Source organism: Eulemur rufifrons, chromosome 28 (assembly GCF_041146395.1).
Source record: "Eulemur rufifrons isolate Redbay chromosome 28, OSU_ERuf_1, whole genome shotgun sequence".
In the NCBI taxonomy this organism is placed as follows: Eukaryota; Metazoa; Chordata; class Mammalia; order Primates; family Lemuridae; genus Eulemur; species Eulemur rufifrons.
In genome coordinates this window covers 42,141,360-42,157,054 of record NC_091010.1, presented here as the reverse complement: position 1 = coordinate 42,157,054, position 15,695 = coordinate 42,141,360, and the positions used below count along the sequence as shown (strand labels likewise).

At 39.7% G+C, this 15,695-nt stretch overlaps 1 protein-coding gene across 1 annotated transcript in view; it reads right to left on the bottom strand.

The window, feature by feature from the left end:
* PDE6C (phosphodiesterase 6C) overlaps positions 1-15,695 on the bottom strand; it is a 45,668-nt gene that overhangs the window by 2,962 nt on the left and 27,011 nt on the right. Inside the window, exons 14-21 of the mRNA XM_069460348.1 lie at positions 15,418-15,527; positions 12,748-12,835; positions 5,616-5,716; positions 3,371-3,478; positions 3,220-3,283; positions 727-801; positions 529-612; positions 1-157 (exon numbers count right to left, since the gene is read on the bottom strand). Of these exons, the coding sequence (XP_069316449.1) occupies positions 1-157; positions 529-612; positions 727-801; positions 3,220-3,283; positions 3,371-3,478; positions 5,616-5,716; positions 12,748-12,835; positions 15,418-15,527 (787 nt within the window). The remainder of the gene's footprint in view (positions 158-528; positions 613-726; positions 802-3,219; positions 3,284-3,370; positions 3,479-5,615; positions 5,717-12,747; positions 12,836-15,417; positions 15,528-15,695) is intronic.

Below are 15,695 nucleotides of genomic sequence, written 5' to 3'. Positions count from 1 at the left end.
CTTTTTCGATCATGTTTCCTTCTTCCTGCTTTTTTGCCTCCTCTTCAAGTACTTTCATCTTTGCATCATACTCATCAGCGAGGGTTTTCCATTCCACCCTGTTATTCTCAAGACCATTCAGCATAGGCGTGATTTCTTTGTGAAACCGTGAGAACTCCTAGAGAGAATTTGAGGTCAGAAACTACAGAAATGATGCAGTTGATTTTCAGTATCTTTCATATGCAGAGGAGGAGCTATAAGGGATTAACAGTGCTCAGAGCTGCTGGATGAGCTTATCTCGGTGCCTTGGAAGCTTGGGAAAAAGACAGGTACTGACTAAGTCTTCAATTCGCTCACTTCTGAGTTCTCTCACCTTTTACTCCACCCCTGAATGAGATCAAGGTAAAACCTCAAAGTATTTTGGAGAAACAATGACATCTCTAATGGCTTTCCATGTGGGCGACTACTTTTTTTATTTTAGTTATAGTTTGAAAGAAAACTTCTCATCCAAATGTTTACATATTTCATTCAAATAATTTGTTTACTTACCTTATACACAAAAGTACAAACAAAATCAATGAATCCAACTTGAAGTTTAGGTAGTTCATCTTTCTTGTTTCTGTCCATCATAGGCTAGAAAGGGAAATAAATCCTTTTAAGATAGGTATCTAAGATTGAGTGAACAAAGTAGACTGATTTTTACCAATAATTTTAACAAAGAATGCATTTTCATGTCAAGGTCTTTACAATAGGTTGTTGCTGCAGCACTGTTCTCTCCAGATCTCCTTGTTCCCAAAATTCACTTGCAACCAGCAGTGCCACCTGCAAATGAGAAAGGCTTGGTTCACTAAATCTGCTCATTAATAGAGAACTTGCATTTTATTAGTACAAGCGACATTTAAGGACAGAATTTATAGTCAATGCTTGAGGTGTCATTGAGCCATATGCACTTACTTTTTAAAAATACATCATTTACAGATTACATTGAAATGGGAAAGCAGAACTTTTTCTTCCTACTGCAGGGTTCTAGACTTTTTCTGAGAGTGTCTATCTCCTATTTGCCATTGCTACTGCTTCTCACCAAGAAAAAGGAGAAGTGGGAGGATGTTAATTCCATGAAACATTAAACTTCAAGCTCTAACACTTCCCAAGCCGTCCTTTGTCCTGCTTGTCTGGTAGCAGTTAGCATATATCTGTGTATGCACATATATGCATGCACACAGATTAATACATAACTTTACTTGACTACAGTATGACTATATTCAAGGGCGAATTTTATCATTAAACAAAACCCCCAATGTCCATCAAGTTCATTGAACACCTGCCTTGTATTGGCATGAGCCACGTTTGCCAAGAGGACTAAGATGTGGCCTTTTTCTCTAAAATGTTCACAGTCTATTGAAGACAGTCATGTAAATGATGTGGTAAGTGCTATAATAGTATAAGTGCTGTGAATGAAGGAGAAGAGAGTAAAGGTAATTTCACAAAGGAGGGAGGTTGCACTGATGCTGGATCATCAAGAGTAACGAGTAGTTTGCCAGGTAAAGAGGAGGGAAGATTATGTGCAGAAATAAAATTGAATGGCCAGAGCTTCTGTGAGTAGGAGCTCAGAGTATGAGGCAACCGTGGAAGAGAGTGGTGGCAATGATCCTAGGAATGTGAGTTAAGGACAAGCAGTAACAGGCTTTGTAAACTTTGCTGGAAACTTGAACTTGATTGCTCAGGGCAGTCATTTTTATTCCTGGAGCCCAGGCTTCCTCTGAGTGCCCTAGGGGCCCAAGAGAGAGGCCGAGAGAGATCAAAGCTAAAGTAGCTTTGCTTCTTCCGCTTATTAATGTAAAGTGATCTTTGCACAAGTTTTGGGGGGGGAAATGGACTTAAAAAAAAAAGAGTTGGAAACCTCTGGCAATGGGGAGTTTAGAAAGTTTTTAAGCCGTGGAGTGGCTATTTGTGGGTCGGGAAGTTGATGAGAGAGGATCAGTTAGGAAGCTGCCAGCATAGTTCTGTGAAATCTGGGTAAAAGGCTGCACTGAGGAGGTGGGAAGGATGATAGAAATGATTTTGCAATGGGGGAGATAAGCTCAAGCAAGGCCCCAGGCTTCTGGCTTAGGCGATTGCGTGAAGAATGCAGGAGGAAGAGCAGCATGTCAAGGAGGAAGGACGGGAAGGGTTCGGTGTGGGACTTGGTGGTGATGGAGTTCTTTAAGCTGAAGGAATCTGAGAAAACTGCGGAAGCAGGAAGGTCGCTCTCACTTCCCCCCACCCCCGCCCTTCCTCCCTAAAGCAGGTCGTAAGACCCTCATTCAAGAGGTGCCCTCCCTATACCTGGAGGAAAGGAGCCAGAGACACAGAGAAGCCAAGAGGCGTCTGAACAATCAGGCCTTGCCACTCTTCCCCCAGTGTATTGCCAAGAGATCACACCCTCCTTGTTCACTTCCATTTCTCCACGACTATCCACTTCATCATCAAACCCAGCATAAAATTACACAGGTTTATTGCTTAGGAAGGCTCCTGTATCACATAAAACTTAGATAAATGTGTATACTTTTCTCTTGCTAATCTGCCTTTTGTTATAGGGGTTTCAGCCATGAACCTAAGATGAATGAGGAAAAAGTATTTTTCCTCCCCTACCATGGGTTCCAATTATTCTATCTCTATAGGTACAATGCACATTTATATTATAGTTGAACCCAGTTATTTCTGGCCTCTTTGGCTTAGGATTTTCTCTAGAAGTTATTGAAGGAAAAGGAGTTTCACCCAGTTAGTAAGAAAGCAAGTGGTACACTAGTGCTCCCCACTCGCACTGTGGGGTAGAAACTTCCATGGAAGGCAACCTCCAACATGAACCCACAGTCAGCGCCTTCTTAGAATTGACAGCCCACTGAAGTAGAGATTGCAGGAACAAAACCATCCTTTATAGAGGAAAACACTAATGATTTATCCTGGTCTTGTCCTGACTAATGTTCTCTATTTAAAAACTCAGACATTCCTTGAATAATTTTATATAAATTTTTTGCAGCCTGTTCAATGATAAGGAATTCTTTCAGGAAAGCATTTTCTTCCCCATGTTTCCTCTATTTGCCTTATTCTAGGGCCTGATCAAGTGACCTGTGGTCTAACTGATGTTTGTAATTTGTCAGAAGAAAATTCTGAGGTTGCCAGAGATCTTTATGTGGACTTTGCATGGCACCTAGGCAGTACCAGTGAGGGGGACAGAAACAAAAACATAACTGGACTTGCCTGACTTTGTACCTCCCAGGGCTTGGTTATGGCAGACAAGTCACATGCGGTCATCATCATTGCCCTTAGGAAGAAAACAGAAAGTGTTAAAACAGAAAGAAAGACAAAATAAGTTATTTTTGCCAAAAGAAACAAAGTTTTGACTACCTACATGATAATCTCTTTTTTGGTTGGATCAATGGTTACATATTTGACGGCCTGTTCTTCAGTCTGCATTTGTTCACAGGCATCAACAATTTTTTGAAACATTGTTCTCTTCCTGGAAAAGATACAGCTGTGCAACAATATTAGCATATAAAAGCAGAGAGAAGGTATCTAAATACATGCTTTTCAGATTTCCTGTTCCCACTTTGCATAGGGATGTCCGCCCTGCAGAGTCTACAGGGCCAGAGGATAAGAGAACAGAGAATGATTCTGTAACTTTGACATAGAAAGGGCTTAAGACAGAAAAAACACAAACCATAGAGGGGAAAGAAAAGCAGGTAAATTTAAATACATTAAAACTAAAAGTCACATATGAGAAAAGAGACCATAACATAAACATAAAGACCACAGTCTGTGATAAGATATGGCAACACATATAATAATAATAAAAAGCACCCAAAATATTGAATATATGGATACTAGGTCTCATTGCTAATCAGGAAAATACAAATTTGATAATAGGATACCATCTCACACTCGTTAGATTAGCAAAATAAATTTTATTTTATTTATTTATTTTTGAGTCAGGGTCTCGCCTAGGCTGGAGTGCAGTGGTACGATCAGAGCTCACTGCATCGTAAAACTCCCGGGCTCAAGTGATCCTCCCACCTCAGTCTCTCAAGTAGCTGAGACTATGGGGCAAGCGCCACCACACGGAGCTAATTTTTAAAAATTTTTTGTAGAGATGGGGTCTCACTATGTTGCCCAGGCTGGACTCAAACTCCTGGACTCACGCAATTTCCCCTACCTTGGCCTCCTAAAATGCTGGGATTATGGATGTGAGCCACCATGCCTGGCCTAGATTAGCGAAATAAATTTTAAACATGCCCAGATCAAGAGTGTTCCAGATACGGATGACAGGAACTCTTGTACGCTGTGGGTGTGAGTGTAAATTGGCACAACTACTTAGGAATGCAGTTTTCCAAGGTGGCGTAGAATTGAGGATATACAAACCCACAGTATTTCCATTTCTAGGTATATATATGTACCTTAGAGAAACTCTCATATGTGTACAAGGACATACAGTGTAGCATGGTAGGCAATGATGAAAAATTAGAAATGATCTAAATGTTCATGAATAGAGGAATGGGTAAATTAATTATGATAAGTGTATATACTCTACAATTAAAATACATGATTGGACCACATCATCTGTCATCAATGGTAAATCTTTAAAACATAAAGTGTGAGTAAAGTAAGTTGCAGGAAGATATATGCAGACAGTATGATACCATTTATGGAAAATTTTAGAACATACTTAATAATACTATATAAAAACAGATAGAAAAGATGAATACGCATCCACATCAGATGGTGATATCTTTGAGAGCGAAGGGAAATTTTCATGGCAGAGTAGGGGTGGAATGCCTTAATTGCATCACTAATTTTCTTTCCTTAAAAAACAAAATCTAAGGCAAATGTGGCAAAAGTTAGCATGTGTTAAATATGGACTATGGATATCTGGACATCCATTAAGTTATTCTAAGATGTTGTCTTCATGTTTAAACTATTTATTAAGTTTTTAACCAGGAAGGATCAGAAAGGAATAATTTGACCACCCAAGTCGCTGAATGTTTGGATCCTAAAACTAGTGGACCTTGTTCTAATTCATTTTCACCAAGCAACTTTATAGTTCACATACAAGAAAATATGCAGATGCTTGGTGTATCTGGTCTCCTTGGCAATATTATTACTGTAAATAGGCTAGTACTCTGCTGTATATAACTCAGTTTTGTAAATTTGGTTAATGTCCGTCAGTATCGCCAAAATTGTTCAGCTACCAGACTTTGACAGGATCAAATTTCTGAGCTTGAAACACTAAATACCAGATTCTGGACCATGGGGAATTCACCAGTACAAAACCACCTGAGAGGTCTCTTGGTGTCACTCTTCTGGCAATGCGCAAACTTGATGGCATATTCTTCAATTCAAACTTCTTCAGATAACTGCTTAACATTATGAGCTTACATTTCAAAAATATATTTCCAGATGTCTTGTAAATTCACTGTCAGGCATATATATTAAGGGTATTCTAATCGATAATCCAAAAGGAAAGCAAAGACGATTGCACGCACACACGTGCGCACAAGTGTGTGTGAATAAATTTCATTTAACTTGAACGCAACAGGTAATTCATGGTACCACCCAGAGTGCAAAGGCAGGCGTTCTGTTACGCAGTGTCACGTACTTACTTGAAATATAAAGCCAGGTCAGTTGCTATGATTGCGACCTCAAACAAATGAATGACTGTTTCAAACTGCCGCTTATTTAGGTTCTGGAAGATGTTTAAACTCTGTAAGATGAAAATTCACAATAAAGTGCAATCATTAGCCTTTGATTGAACAAACAAGCCAAGCTATGCTTAACAAGAAGAGAATCTAGGTCTTGCAACACTGTTTTTGCTTTCAGTTTTTATCTTGTGGACTAAGCGTACCCTCTTGTACTTTGAGTAAAATAATTTAATTTAAACTATAAAAATAGATATTGTTAGCAAATAATCCACACTTAAGTTTTTGGAGTAAATAAGTGTTTTCTTCCAGGACCATTAAAAAATAACAATGTGGTTGGCAAAAAAAAAAAAAAAAAAAAACCCCAGAAGAAAAACAAACAAAAAATGCAATAACTTCAAAATGTGCATGTATTAATTGAGGAGCTTTAATAAAGAATTTCTGGAGATGTCCAACTGTTAGACATGTTGCATTATCTACCAGGAAATTTTAGAGTGATCACAGAAACCACTGGTCTGTCAGTAACTGCAAATTGTGCTAGTACCCATGTATATGTAGGAACACGTAATGAGATCCTTCCATGTTATACTTAAAATGTTTTCTTGCAATTCTATTTTACAAAGACTTAATTAGACCTTTCTTCAAACAGTTTCTCATTAATCTCTTCACATATGGATCAGCTTCATTTCATAGTGTTCTAGAAAACGAGAGTACAAAGGTAGGGGTGTTTTTTTTAAAGCTTTGATGCTCTAAATAGACCTTTTTAGTCAGATAGGCCAAAGGACAGAAATTCATATTTGGTTTTGCCAAATGAAGTAGACAGTTACAAAATACAGCAAACACTTAGTTGTTACTACCTACCAGGTTCTAAAGGTTTTAGGAATACTCTTAATCTCCTCACAACAAACCAGAGCACAGAGAAGTTACATAACTTGCTCAAGGCTAAACAGCTAGAATGTGGCAGAACTGGTATCTAAACCAATGCAGCCTGGCTACAGAGTCTGTGCTCTTGATCTCTGCACAACACTACCTCTCCTCCAGAACCCGGTTCAGTTCCTGGCTTCCCCACTTTGGTAGTTACAAAATCCTGGACACTTCACTTAACATCTGTGAGTGTTTGTTTTCTCAGATGGGGATAATAACAGCTGCCCTGCCTAACTACCTAGCACTTAGTCTATGCTCAGTAAATGTTTGTGGAGTGTTGAATGAAATGAAAGCATAACTGGGAATACATTTTAAAATCACAAATTGCTATAAAATTTATTGTTGTATCGTATCATTGTTATTGTTATGTAAAGTTTTGAGGCTGGCTCCAGGTTAAAATAGAATGGCAAACCCAAGACCAAATTTAGCTCTTGGTCATTTCAGGAGATTGAAATATTAGAAAACAATAACTGGATGAGAACTCAAATTTTAGACACTATACCATGCATTAGATAAATCTTCACTTAAGTCGTCTTTTTATAACATCTATGATGGAAGGAAATAGAAAGGAAAACTGTGATTCCTTTTGTTAAAATACTGAGTTCATCATAACAACTATAGTTAACCTTTTTAAATTGATGGAACGAAGCAATGGCTGTTGAACACTCCAAATAACAAAAAACAAAAAGAAAGAGGATCTGGATCAAAATCAATTTCTTATTGGATTTTTTTAATTGATATAATTAAGAAAAAGTTTATATTCAACTTTTCCATATTGCTGCCTTTGTATATAGCTCAACATACCTGAATTTTGTTCATGTCTTTCTCTTCTCACTCATTTTCATCTAAAAACATGTACAAGTCTCCTAATTTAAAAACTCTTTAAGCTCTACATTCTTTTATATTTTTTCTTCCTTTCCCATCTGAGGTACTTAAAGAGCTTCTAATTGGTTTCTTCTTAAGAATATAGATTCACATAAAAAAAAAAAATCCTGTTTCTATTTTTGCATTAGTTGCCAAAAAACTCTTGATCAAATTTGTGACCTATGTCTGATAAATGTTTATATGTTATTGCATGTATTTTGGGTACATATGGCCTTTACCATGCTCCATCTCATTTTTCTTATTTTTCCATTAGCCCTCATTGTCTTTTTCTTTAATGTTATATATATTTTTGGAAGCTCCATTAAATCATTTTTGGAACAAAGTGAGGATTAAACATACACACACAAAGTTGGGGTTTTTTAGTTAGTTTGTTTAGTAAGTAAAAGCAGACCCAGTGATCCTTTAATTAGAGCAAGAGGTCCCAGGATAGGAACAGCACATAGGAGAAAAAGGATGTCCCTCCAAGGCTTAGTTTGACACCACCAAACAAAGAGCAGAGGAGGAGCTGATGAAGAAGCTACGCTAATGTGTCTTTGTCCCAACTCCTGCTCCTCCGTCTCCTAGAGGGAAGAGAATGCCATAGGTAATAGGAAGTGAAGGAGGGACAGGGAGACAGCAGTGGCCAAATCCCAACACAGAGAGACTGGGCTTTGCTCTACGTGAGCCTTAACAACTTCTGGGAAAACAAAATCAGAGGTGTGTTCCCTGAACAAAAGAAATAGAAGTGGTGAGTAGAGTGTTTGAGACAACAAATTGGAAGCTGAGATTCCCCCAGCTCACTGCTGCCTTCCGCCACGGCATTCTTCAGCAGACACTGGCTCCATTCGGGGATGAGTAACCTTCGAGAGCATAAAACCTCTGCATAAACAGACCACAGGAACACAAAATAGCCCGTAGACTCAGTGCAGTTCTAACCAAAATACCAACAAGTTTGTGTGTGGTTGTTAATTGACAAGCTGATTCTAAAATTCATATAGAAATGCAAAGGGTCAATAAGTATCGAATTCATTTAACAGTTGAATTAAGAATAGACAATAGTCTTCAGATATCGACCACACAGCAGGAAAAAACAAGAAATAAACAATAGTGGAAATTATAGAGCAAAATGTAAATTTTATGAGTATCAATAATGATAAAAATACTAATAACTAATATAAATAACTTATAAAACAGGTGGAGATGTGGGAGAAGGTATAAATATGCTAATTGCTTCATATTTCATAGCAGGGCATTAATAGATACTGTAAAGTTAGCAAATTTACTTTAAAGATGTCAAACATTGTAATGATCAGCTATAGCTTCTGGTAATTTTTCACAGTTATGTGTTATTCATTTTAGAGGGCTCTTTAAACCTTTCTTGTGATAAAGACACAATTATGTGAAGTTCTGCAATTCCTTCCGTTTCAAAAATGTGCCTTCTGCTAAATGCAAGTAAAATTAAATTTAATACCTTTTATTTAAGATAAATGGAATTCTACTCAGCAGTGAAAGGAACGAATCATTGATATACACAACGATGTGGAGAAATCTCAGAATTATTTTTCTGCATGAAAGAAGCCAGCACAAAAGATCACTTATGTTGTGACTGCACTTACATAAAATCTAGAAAATGCAAACTAATCCCTAGCAACGGAAAACATTTCAGTGGCTGCCTAGGGCTGGGATCCGAGTGAGGGACAGGCCGGCAAGCGGTGTGAGCACTCCTCCGGGTGATAGACATGTTCTGTTTCTAGATTGTGGTAGTGGTTCCCTAGGTGTATAAAATGGTAAAAGCACACGGAATTGTACACTCTCAAGATGTAGTTTATTATCCATATCAGATACTTCAATGACGATTACAAAACAAAACTCTGAGGCCGGGCACGGTGGCTCACACCTATAATCCTAACACTCTGGGAGGCTGAGGTGGGAGGATCATTGAGCTCAGGAGTTTGAGACCAGCCTGAGCAAGAGTGAGACCCCATCTCTACTAAAAATAGAAAATATTAGCCAGGCCTGGTGGTGCACACCTATAGTCCCAGCTACTCGGGAGGCTGAGGCAGGAGGATCCCTTGAACCCAGAAGTTTGAGGTTGCTGTGAGCTAGGCCGACGCCATGGCACTCTAGCCCAGGCAACAGAACCAGACTCTGTCTCCGAAGAAAAAAAACGAAAACATAACTCTGACTTACAAAAACAGGTTGGGTAGTGTGATCTCATTTTTCAAAAATTATTTCTCTCTAGCCGCCTGTATGTATGGATTCACAGGGTGACTGCAATGAAGCTAATGAAGCTCATCAAATGTTAATAAATATCTACTTCTGGGTGGTAGGATTTAAAATGGTTTTTCTTTTTTAATTTGTCTTTGAAATTTTCTCTGTTGTTTGTTTTTTTTATAGTGGGCATATGTCATTGTTACAAGAACTATGAAGTCATTAACTTATAAAATATATATGAGTAGGTAACAGTCCATTTGTGTTCCGGAGCATTGTGCTGAAAACATCACGTGGAGACAGGTGCACCAGAGCAAGAGAGGGGACCTGTTTACCAGCCTGGGTCCGGCTGGGCCCCAACTGGCTCAGCTGCTTTCACTGGCTCACAGGAAGAGTCTATTTTTATTCTCCCCTGACTATTAAAATGGCAATACAATATGAATTCCATGCTGCACACCAAAACAGGTAGAAATGGCTTTAATTCATTCTGATTGGGGCTGTCAGGCAAGTTGAGGCCAGAGAAAGTACAGGCTGTTCTAATCTTCCCCGTGGCGCCTGCGACACCCACATGAGAATATTGCCAGCATATTCTTGCCTTGCTCTTGGCTGTACGCAAGGTATTTAATTTCTTCTTCACTACTTCTCTGTATAAAATGAGACAGGCTGATGAGGCTGGTATGGAAAAGGATAAATAAAATGATCATACACTTTGTAAAGAGATGTTCTGACTAATAACAGAGTTCTGTAATTTATGCTGAGCAATTGTCATTTCTACAATATATTCTAGTATTAAAATGTGTACGCCTACACATTTCGCTAACAAGGTTTCCACCTATTCATTCAGGTTAAAGGTTGATTTCTGTCTGGTTTAGAAAATAGGCAGTTCTGTTTCTCAAAGCAGTGAATCCGTCTTTATTGGGATCTAAGGGCATTTCATTTCAAAGCCTTAGGAAAAGGCTGAGATTTCAGTTCAAAGCTTTCAGACATATGAGAAACAAAATGTCTGAGTAATGCCCACAAATGCCAAAATTACTGGATAAATCCTAAGGATTTCCCTTATTTAAAAAAAAATTAAAATTTCTAATATGTATATTTTCTTTATAGAATAAAAAAATAAGAGAACTACATGGTCTCCCCAAAATATAAAAAGAATATCTGATGGCTAAACATTTTATTTTTTTTTTTTTTACTGTTCAATTTGACTGCTCATAAACAAGCTCTGTGTGACTGCATTGCCTAGCGACTCTATTGACAAGGCTTTAAAAGTCTGCAATTAGCAGGTCGAATAGTATTGTAGAGAGGTCCTTGAAAAGATGGCATGGATTACTGAGATGCAATATTCCTTTCTAGAAAGAATAATACGTCTTTATACAGCCATCAAAGCCAGTTCAGACTGCAAAGTAAATAACATAAAAAAAAAATTAAGACGGAAAACCATAACTTTATTATAAACTGTCAAATCCCAGAGGGAAAAACACTTAAGATAGTAGGAGTCTTCCAATGTTAAGCATTTAGATATTTGGTTGTAGTTTTTAAAATGTATTTTGCTTTAGTAAGTAAATGCATGATTTAGTGATCCATTATATTTGACACTACCTCACTGGGGTATCACATAAACAGTGGGATGCACAGAAAATTCTTGCTCAGAAACCAAAGATTTTCCCAGCCAGCAAAACAAAAACTCTTAACAAATTAGGTAATAACAATGTTCTCTTATAATTGCTTACCCTGAATTACTTTCAGCTCTACTCCTTTTAATTGTCAGAACATATATTATCTATGAATTCTGCTGCAGGGAGAGATTCTGTCCGTGCATCAGAATTAATAGAGGTCTGATTCAAAATGCAGATTCTCAGGCCCCACCCAACTCCAGGAAGCCTGGACGGTAAGTGGGGAATGGGGCTCGGGATCTGTGCTTTTCCTACCCAGCCTGCCCCTGCCCTGTGGAATTGATGACTCCAAAGCGGTTGGTCTGGGTACCCACGTCTGAGAACCACCATCTAGAGTCACACCAGGCTAGTGCTTCACCAAGAGCACTGCAGAATCAGAAACGCCGCAGCAGGTTTAGGATGGCAATGATGTTGGGCACCGCATCCATCACGGGTCGTTAAAGCCACTCAAGCAGTTTTCTTTTGACAAGGTTTTCCTGCTTTGCTTATTTGCACCATCTTTTCGTTACCTGGAAGAATTTAGTATTCTCTCTTGCACATATTTCTAGATATTCCTTCCTTGAGCTTTTAATAAAAAATTATTATTATGGAAACTGAGAAAACCCTGCTCTCCAGAGGGCTTATTTAGCCAATGAGCGTGTGATTCTAAGTAAGTTCTCTGCCTGTGACAAGACAGTGTTCCCCTCATTCTAATAGTGCCTCGTTTTAATTATTTTTGGTTTGGACCTTTCTTAAGAAAGTGTGATTAGATTACATCTACAACTTTTCCACATGTCTATATATACTTAAATAAAATTAACAAAGCGAAGAAGAGTGACTACCCCTTGTGGGAGGTTAGCAGTACACAATCTATGCAAATCACAGTGAATTCAAGGAGCTCCAAGCCGCTCCTGTGTAAAGCCGTCTCCGATCCCGCCCCCTGACCCAATCCCCTGCTGCAGTCCTCACATGGATGTGGTTTCTCCCTTTGGAACTCTCCGAGCATCACTCAGTGCCTCTCTGATGGCAGTTGTCCAATTCTGTCTTATGTCCTGATTCATGGCTACCTCCACTACCAAAGCCCGGCTTTCTCAAAGTTGTGCCCTACAGTGTATTCCCGGTGAATGAGTACGAAACTTAGTGGCCCTGTGACCTCCTTTCCCCTTTCCATCTATTCATGCTTTAGGGTTCACAGAGCCCTTCACATCCACCATAAGCTTTTCTTCCCCCCTTTCTCCGCAGACCTGCAGAGAGTCAATAACTGTTCATGGCTCTTTTCACCTGTCTCAGCTACTTCCAACTTGATGATTCAAAACTACTCAAAATAACAATTTCTATCAATTGACTTCCACTGTCGTAACTCAGGGCCACCGTTTTTCCAAGTACTTTCTGTGGGTTAGTGCTTTGGGGCAGAACCCGTGAGGTGCCCTGGAGAGAGGCTCCCATACCTCGTCCTGCAGCAGAGTCTTGCTGTACTCCAGGTGGTGCCTCTCCAAAATAGAAGATCCGTGGAGCCTGGCTAACGGAGACGTGGATCTAGGAGGAAAGGATATGCCACGATCTTAGCTGTCTAAACATTACACATAAATCCATACGACGCAGAATCTTTATTGTCTCAGGATTTTTTAAATGTCTCCCCTCTCCTTCCCCACCCAGTATCTGTGAAGTGGTCAAAAATAACATATTGGGAAAAATTTTTTAGATTTAGAAGATGAGAATATGCTGTTTTTGAAAAACAACTAATTTGTTGAATGCATACATGATTGACTTGTTTAAACTAGGAAGTTTGTTCATCCCTTATAGCTAAAATCTTTAAGTTCCCTGGGGCTTAGGGTGGTGGATATGACATACAACATACAGCAAACCTGTGGAAGCCCATAGGTGATCTGCACAGAAAGTATCATTAAGAATTTCCAGGCCGGGCGCGGTGGCTCACACCTGTAATCCTAGCACTCTGGGAGGTCAAGGCGGGAGGATCACTTGAGGACAGGAGTTTAAGACCAGCTTGAGCAAGAGTGAGACCCCATCTCTACTAAAAATATAATACAAAAAATAGCTGGGCTTGGTGGCGCATGCCTGTAGTCCCAGTTACTCGGGAGGCTGAGACAGGAGGATTGCTTGAGCCCAGGAGTTTGAGGTTGCAGTAAGGTATGATGACGCCATTGCACTCTAGTCCAGGTGACAGAGCAAGACCTTGTCTCAAAAAAAAAAAAAAAAGAAAGAATTTCCAGAAACCAAGATGAAAATCACCATAATGTAAGGACTTCATCCTTTTGAGCTGTTTTCTCACCATGGAGGTGCTGCAAGGGTTAAACAAGGCAATGAGTATCAAGTTCTTGCTTGGTCTCTAGCACACAATAGGTGTTCAAATGTCTGTTTCTTTGGAACTGAATTGGCTAATACACTACTGATCAGGAAGGAGGAAGAGAAATTTGATGACTGCCAAGGGACTTGTGCTCAGGAGGGCAGAATGTCCAGCATGGACTGGAACCTCTCGAGATGAAGACATCCCTCGCCCAAAGCCTGGCAATCCTCTTTCTAAGAGAAAGTTTAATAGGTAAGAATAGCTGACGGTGAGAAGTCACTGCTTACCAGGTGCTTTTCATTCACTGAATACATTTTTCTAAAGCACCGACCAGGTAGGTTTCACATAAATAATTTCATTTGGTTCTCACAACAATCTTTGAGAGGTAGGTATGTCCAATTCATAGCAAAGGAACTGAATCTCAAAAACATTAAGTGACTTGCCCAAGAGCTCTCAACCAGGAAGTAGCTGGTCCCCATAAACCCAGACTCCAAAGCCTGTTCTCTCTAAAGCACTTCATTGCGTGTGGAGAGGGGCAGGTGGTGTGTCAGAAATGAGGATGAAGTATGGCCGAGGCAGATTGAATATCTTAAAAACCATTTTCAAGGAGCTGGGCTGGCTATGACCATTGCTGGTGAATTTTGAAGAGTGCCAATGACATAATAATAACACCTATAATAATAATACCTAATATTTATTAAATGCCAACAGCCTGCATGAACTGAGGGCTTTAAATATGTGATCTCATTTAATCTTTACAATGACTTTGTGTGCTAGGTACTGTTATTATAATTACTATTTTTCAGATGAGGAAATCAAGGCTTAGAAAGTTTAAATAACTCGTGAACCCAGTGAATCCAAATCTGTCCAAACCCAGAGGCTGTACCCTCATTATTGAACTTCTTTCTTGGACAGAGAGAGGAAGCATCGATGATAAGATGGAAAATCAGCTAAGGAGAGTTTGGTAGAAGCAAAGGGACCAGAGACGTGAAGGGCAGTGAGCCCCACAGTAGCGTTTTCCAGCTTGAGCTGGGGAGTGTTCCATGGGTGTATGCAAGCATAAGCCTGAGATTAATGCACTCTGATTAAACAAAGTTGAAAGAAGAGAGACTTAAGGCACATACGAATGAGGCAGAGGTGCATTTGGAAAGGGAAACAGAAAGGAAAGGGGCACCCGAGCACTGAGGGAGAAAGAGCAGACGTTATCAGGAGGGCAGAAGCTCAGAGAGAATGGCCCTGAGATTCCCAAATGTGACCAAGAGGAATTCACTGGGCTAAGGTAGAGGTCCCCAAATTTTTGGCACCAGGGACCGGTTTCATGAAAGACAATTTTTCCACAGACTGGGAATGGGGGAGATGGTTTTGGGATGATTCAAGGGCATTACATTTATTGTGCAGTCAAACCTCTCTGCTAATGATAGTCTGTATTTGCAGCCCCCACTGCTAGCATCACTGCCTCAGCTCCACCTCAGATCATCAGACATTAAATTCTCATAAGGAGTGTGCAACCTAGATCCTGAGCATGTGCAATTTACAGTAGGGTTCACGCTCCTATGAGCATCTAATGCCACCACTGATCTGACAGGAGGCGGAGCTGGTGCGGTGATGTGAGTGATGGGAGCAGCTGTACATACACATGAGGTTTTGCTAGCTCCACGCTGCTCACCTCCTGCTGTGCGGCCCAGTTCCTAGCAGGCCATGGACCAGGGGTTGGGGACTGCGGGGCTACGGGACAGGGAAAAGCTTTCTTCTCACTCCACGCACTGTCAAACATCCACCAGCACATGTCAACATTGCACACGTGTTCACTTACTTCATCTGGTACAAATTATTGGTGCCTCTGTGGTCAATGTCATGACAGAAAGCAGCAGCAAGCATGGCAAAGGCTTCAAGATCCGTGTAGTATTTCTTTAGTCTTCCTGTCTAAAATAAAAATATATCTGTATAACATACATCTATATTTATTTGGATTAATACAGCTCTACACCAAGTGCAGCAAGGTCTGCCTGTAATGGAGAATGGACCCACATTTTTTTTAGAGCAAGTTGGCTTTATTTGTTGTATTACAGCATTTTGGGCAATTGCAAAACC